Source organism: Carlito syrichta, unplaced genomic scaffold, assembly GCF_000164805.1.
Source record: "Carlito syrichta isolate Samal-C Ts95f unplaced genomic scaffold, Tarsius_syrichta-2.0.1 Scaffold316384, whole genome shotgun sequence".
Taxonomy (NCBI): domain Eukaryota; kingdom Metazoa; phylum Chordata; class Mammalia; order Primates; family Tarsiidae; genus Carlito; species Carlito syrichta.
Window position 1 is genome coordinate 104542 of NW_007260480.1, and position 5931 is coordinate 110472.

Consider the following 5931-nt stretch of genomic DNA (forward strand, 5'->3'; position numbering starts at 1 on the left):
CCCGAGCGCCTTCCAGCCAGTCCTGGGCGGCCGTGGCCACGGGGGGCCCGGCGAGCGAGCCGCCGTGGCGCTGCCCGGTGCCGTGGGGCCCCCGCTCGGGGCGGAGGCCACGGGCGGTGGCTGCCCGGGCCGCCTGGAGCTGCGCAGGTCGCTGCGGCCCATGCCCAGCCCGCCGTTCGCCGACTTCGGTGAGTCTCCCGGCCCCGCGCGGCCTCGGCCCGCCGTCGGTTCCTCTCCGGCAGCCGCCTCCCTGCTCCCGGAGCTGGCGGGCCCATCCGGGACTAGGGGTGGGGGCGATGCTTTCCACGGGTAACGTGAAGTTGGCTTTGAGAAATCTTTCTCGGAACAGCGATGTGAGTTGCGTGCCTTTTTGCAAACAGCAAAAAGGAAGGCTAGAAAGGAATGGGCGATTTAGCTTTTTTTTTTTTAAACATTTAGCTACAGTTTTTGCCTTTCCAGTTTGCAAGAAAAATGGCCCCCAGCAGTCGTAGCCGTGGCGCCTCCCCGGCAGGGAGAACAGTCCTACTGCGCCTGCGCGCCTCTTCCCGCCCTTTTCTTGGGCTGGAGTCGCCTCCAGGATTTTTCTGTCGGTGGGTTGGCGTCACCACGGCTGCGCCTGCGCACTCTTCCCTTGCCGTTCGCAGTCTGGAGGCTCCTCCCCTCTGCAGGGCCCTGGCCCAGTGCGCCTGCGCACCCTTTCCCGCCCTTTCTGTGCACGTGGGCGGAGATGAGTCCGCTCCTGTACTCTCCGTGAGAAGGCAGCTGGGCCTACTGAGATATTGTTGTCTCTTTTTTCTCCCCTCACCTTGTACATATGTGACCTTGTTTGCGCTGTCTTGCAGCTTTTTGTATTGAAGTACAATTTCAAGTCACACATATACTTGAGGCTTTTAAAAAACAGCTCTTTTGGGGTGCAGATGTGAATTTCCATAGTATTTTCCCCATGGCAGTATGGCGGGAAGGGCACAGATCAGAGTTAGGAGGCGAGGGCTGCTCACCCTGTAGCCCAGGCAAGTCCCCTCTGCATGCTCAGGGGTTGGTCATTTCCTGAAGGTCATTTCTGCCTTCCTGACTTTCTAGGAAAAATCTGGGTCCCCAGGAAGCTAGTCCCAGCAGTGATCCTAAGAGGACTACCTTTCCAGGGACGCAGGTGCCTTTCTTAGTTCTGTCTCAACAAACAGGGACTGACCGCTTAGAATGTGCCAGATGCTGGTGATGGAGAGGAAGGGGCAGGTCGTATTTCTGGCCCTCAAGGATCTTGTCCTTGAGGGTGGGACAGAGTTGATAAAGAATCACACAGGCCAGTTAATGGGGTTCTGCAATGGATGATTTTGTTGTGGTCTGGAGGAAGAGGAGGAGCTGAGGACTCTAGGATGCCAAGGGGTGTGAGGAGAGAAAGCCCCCAAGCCCAGTGAGCGGCCTGTGCAGGGCCTTGGAATGGTAACAGGCAGAAGCAGCTAGTTTAGGGCACATGGTAAGTCCTGGAGGCAGGAGCTGGCCCGGGCTTCGGGACTGTCCTGAGGACTTTCTGAGAGCTGTGGGGCATGGTTGAAGTACTAGAAAGCACTGAGTCACAGCTCAATGGCCGTGGGTAGACAGTAGTGTTTATTATACCACTGCTGGGGCAGTATTTCGGGACCCTCTTCCAGTTCTCTGATACTCCCCTTGTTGCTTCCTTTTTCAGGGCTCCCTCTGGGCATCAACTCGGATTGTGTGGTGGGTGCTGATTACCCCAGCATGCACCCCTACTGCCCATTCCCACTGGGCTTCCAGGATCCATCCCCAACGCCGGGGATCCCGCTGCAGCGGGGCTTCCGGCATGTGTCCTGCAGCCACTACCATGGAGAAGGTTTGGTGAGTCCCATCCTGCATTCCTTTCTAGGTGCCTTCTGATCCCAGCGGCCCTTGCCACCTTCATGATCCTCAGTCCCGGGAAGCCAGTTGTTGTAGCCGTTTGCCCACTCTGCCAGCCCCCGAGCACTGGTAGGAGTGATAGGGCACTGACTGTGTCATGTGGGTCTCTGAGGGTGCACACATGTAGAGGATACGATACTGACTGTGTGCCATGTGCATTTTGGGGGGTGCACACACATAGACCAGTCCACACCACTTGGCCTGGGCTGAGGCATATGCTTTTCAGGACCGTGGACTAAAAGGCTGTAGGAGTTCAGGGGTGACCATTGGCCTTGACTCATGGAACACTGATGTTAAAGGACCTGCATTTTGCTGGGCACCAGACTGGGACTATCACTTTCCTGGGACCACAAAGTTTAGGGCAGAACCAGGACCCAATGTAGATTCTTGGCTCACAGGTAAAGCCCCCTTGAGACTACAGAGGGATTTTTGGAGGGGTCATAAAACATAGGGAATCCTTCCCCCAGACACCTGTTTGTTGAAAAAATGAATGAAATTTAATCCTTTCATAAGATTAATGGTCAATTACTAAAGGGTGTTCTTTTTAAGGCTGTAGCTCTTTTTTTTCTTTTGAGTTGGAGTCTCACTCTGTCACCCAGACTGGAGTGCAGTGGCCGCTCCTGGCCACTGCAGCCTCGACCTGCTGGGCTCCGGCGATCCTTCTGCCTCAGTCTCCCAAATAGCTGGAACTACAGGTGCGCACTACCATGCCTGGCTAATTTTTTGATTTATTGTAGAGATGAGGTCTCACCAAGTTGCCCAGGCGGGTCTTAAACCCACGGGCTCAGGCAATCCTTTCACCTCAGCCTTCCAAGGCGCGGGATTATAGGCTGAGCCACCGAGCCCAGCTTGCCTGTAGTTCTTAATACTGAATGTGTAAAAAGCCAGGTCACCTCTGCCATGTGGAGTATGGGGCAGGAGTGACCAAATTTTGTGGCCTTACTTACCAGCTCCTTCCAGACTGGGATGGTTAAAAGCTCTCCCATCTGGCAACCTTGTGGCAGGATTTTACAGAGAGAGACGGGACACTGAGGCTTCTTTGCCAGGAAGCAGTGTTTATCCGTGCCAGCACCGGCTCCGCGGATTCACACCCAATACGGCCCTTGACTTGCATCACCACTGCTGCCCTGCCTGACCTCTGTGGGTGCTGCCTTTGGCCCCCCTACCGTAGCCCGTGGAGAGCAAGGCGTCTGCAGCTTCCACACAGAGAGAGAGGCTCTGGCCAAGCAGAGCACACTCCGTCTGCTCACACAGAAGCCTGGAGCCTGGCGTCCAGGGCAGGGCTCTGATTGACAGGCCCGCCAGACGGCCTTTGTGAAGAGTGTGATCTCAGTCGGTTTATTTGGGCCTGAGCTGCCACCACAGGCCCCAGGCAGGAGCTGTGATCCAGGGAGAGACTTGGCTGAGCAGCTTGGAATTAAAGCACTAATAATAATCGTCCTTCCACCCCCTCGTGTCTGGAGGGAGGATCAGGCATTTTTGTGAGTGGTTTCAAACCCAAGATCCTGGGAACTACTCTCACCCTTGTCTTGCTGCCCAGGCTTGGAGATGTTCCCCGGAGGCATCTTGCTCCTTCCCTTCCTGTCCCTGCCACATCTGCTGCTCTTGCTTCCTCTGGTCTCTTCTTCATAGGAGAGCACGGGCACTGGAGGTGGACCTAGCATCCACCCTGTCTCCACTGATCACGAGCCACAGGACTTGGGGGCTTTCCCTAATCTCTGAGGACTTCACTCAGGACTTCATCTGTAACACAGGGGTGGGAGGCCCCATCTCCCAGGGCTGCTGAGAAGACTGAATCGGGTGTGATGCCTGTCAGATGCTTAGCACAACGCCTGGCACACAGTAGGCTTTCTTCCCTTCCTTGGGATCAAATAAAGTTAGGGAATGCTGGATTAATCTAAGGGATTTTTATCGACTACTCAGAGGGCTTAATGTGCTCATGTGTGGGGAGCAGTATATGTTTCTCAAACTCATTGACTAAGAGCACCTATAAGAGTACTAAAGAATACCTTGTAGGATACTAGGTCCTCTGAAACATAGCTTGGGATGTGTCACTCTGAAGTATCTGGTTAGAGAAGGAAATAATGGGAACTGCATCCAAAATTCATTATGATTTCTTATGACGGTCCCGTCTTTCCCAGTTAAGCTCTGAGCCGTGCAGTTACCCCCCTCCAGATCCTCTCACTGGGTCCTGTGCTGTGGTGTGGAGTTGGCTTCCTTGCTGGAGAAAGAAACAAGGGCTGGTCAGTGAGGCCCCTTGCCTGAAGTCGCCTAGCTTCCCTTGCTTCAGTGACAGCCGTGCTGCCCCTGCATTGCTGACTTCTTCTCCCAACAGCCCCTGACACTTGGGTTTTCCCCATTAAATGTCATTAAATGTGCCAGACAAGGGGGCCCTGTGGCACTGGGAGGCACCAGACCCTTCCCCAGTGGGGAGCAGTGCCACGCATCAGTGGAGTCGCACAGACCTGGGGTCCAGTTTTGCCTTTGCCCCATAGCAGCTCTGGGACCTGGGACCTGCAGCTTCTTCTCTCTAAACCTGTTTTTCATCATTCCAGCGAGGACAGTCATGGAACCCTCCTCCTAGGGCTGTAAGGGTCCGAGCATAATACCGGCATATACAGAAGGGCTCACGGTCACTGTTCAGCTGTTTCCCTCTTGCCTTCAATCACTTGGCAGGTGTTTACTGAACACCCCGTTCCAAGTGTCCAGGTGTTGGGGGCCACAGAGGTGAATCCACCCCATCAGGAGCCCCCTGTTTAGGAATAACAGCCATGTTTGATCTTCCTGCCTGGCTGACTCTCTCCCCTCTCTGCCTCTCCGCTGTGTGGTGCAGGTGTCTGAGCCTGTGGGAGACTTCCAGCCCACCTACTACCCGCCGCCCCCACCACTGCCCCTGCCGCCGCAGCCCCAGTTCCTCCCTCCAGGCTTCCTCTCTGGGGTCCACTTCCTCCCTCCGCCGCCACCACCACCACCTCCCTCGACTTTCTCACTGACCGTCCTGTCTGACACGGAGAACACTGGTGAGTGGGCACCCGTCTTCCAGCTTCTGGGAGAGCCAGGGAGACTTTCCGAAGGAAGGGAGACCTAATGCGAAGGGTCATGAAGTATTAAAGGTGCTGGGCCCCAGGATAAGCGCTTTCTTTCCCCCTCCTTCAGTCCCCATCAGCAGGCATCTGAGGGAGGTCGGAATGGGGTTCCAGGTGGGGAAACTGAGGCCCCGAGAGGTTCTTGTAGATGCAGATGGCAGAGCTGGGATTTGAACAGAGTTCTCTGTCTGGTTCCAGGGCTAAGGGTTCTCCCCTCACCTTACCAGCACTGTGGGCAGAGGCGTGGGGAAGAACACGCACGTGGTGCATTTGGAAGACCAGAGGTGCCAGGCTTCTGTGGCTGGGGTGGGCCTGTTGAGGGAAGTGGCAAATGCGGAGCCTGGAGCAGCAGGAGCCAGTGTGGGCTGGTGAGGTTGTTGCCTGGCCCAGGCCGCTCTGAGAGAAGATCTTTATCTGCAGAGAGGTCGTCTTCTTTCTAAATCCCGCCGCCTTCTTTGTCCCTCACAGATGACCAGGATGCAGAGGCGCTGCCCAGCCAGCCATCGTCTCAGGAGCAGTCTGACTAGGCCCCACTCCTTCAGGCCAGCAGAGTGGGGCTTCGGGGAGTGACAGCAGAGATTTTCATGTCAGTGTTCGGTGATGTGTAGGGAGGAAGGATGTTGATGGGTGTAGATGGGAGCTGACTCCCGGTTCAAGAGAGGAGGAAGGAGGGTGATTTCCAAGTTTCTTTCAGTTCTGAGCTTTGTGGATGAAGGGGAGCATGGGGGAAGACATCGCTCGGGGAGGGCCAGGGCTCTGAGGAGTGAGGGGCTGGAGGAGGCTCCCATTCAGGAATGAATTGAACCATCCCTAGGTTGCACTGCCATTGATCGGACGAAGCCCCAGAGGCGGTCTTTGTTTTCCTCAGACCCCGCGCCGGGACAGTAGGCACCATCTATTTCAGCTTTTTGCAGCCTTTGCCTGGTCTCAG

The 5931-nt window shown here is 55.7% G+C and overlaps 1 protein-coding gene across 1 annotated transcript in view; it reads left to right on the forward strand.

Moving 5' to 3' along the window:
• DMRTB1 (DMRT like family B with proline rich C-terminal 1) overlaps window positions 1-5527 on the forward strand; it is a 6552-nt gene extending 1025 nt beyond the window's left edge. Inside the window, 4 exon segments of the mRNA XM_021707116.1 lie at window positions 1-188; window positions 1685-1854; window positions 4748-4934; window positions 5469-5527. The exon segment at window positions 1-188 is cut by the window's left edge and continues 67 nt beyond it. Coding sequence (XP_021562791.1) covers window positions 1-188; window positions 1685-1854; window positions 4748-4934; window positions 5469-5527 — 604 coding nt within the window.
• Window positions 5528-5931: the final 404 nt, after the last annotated feature.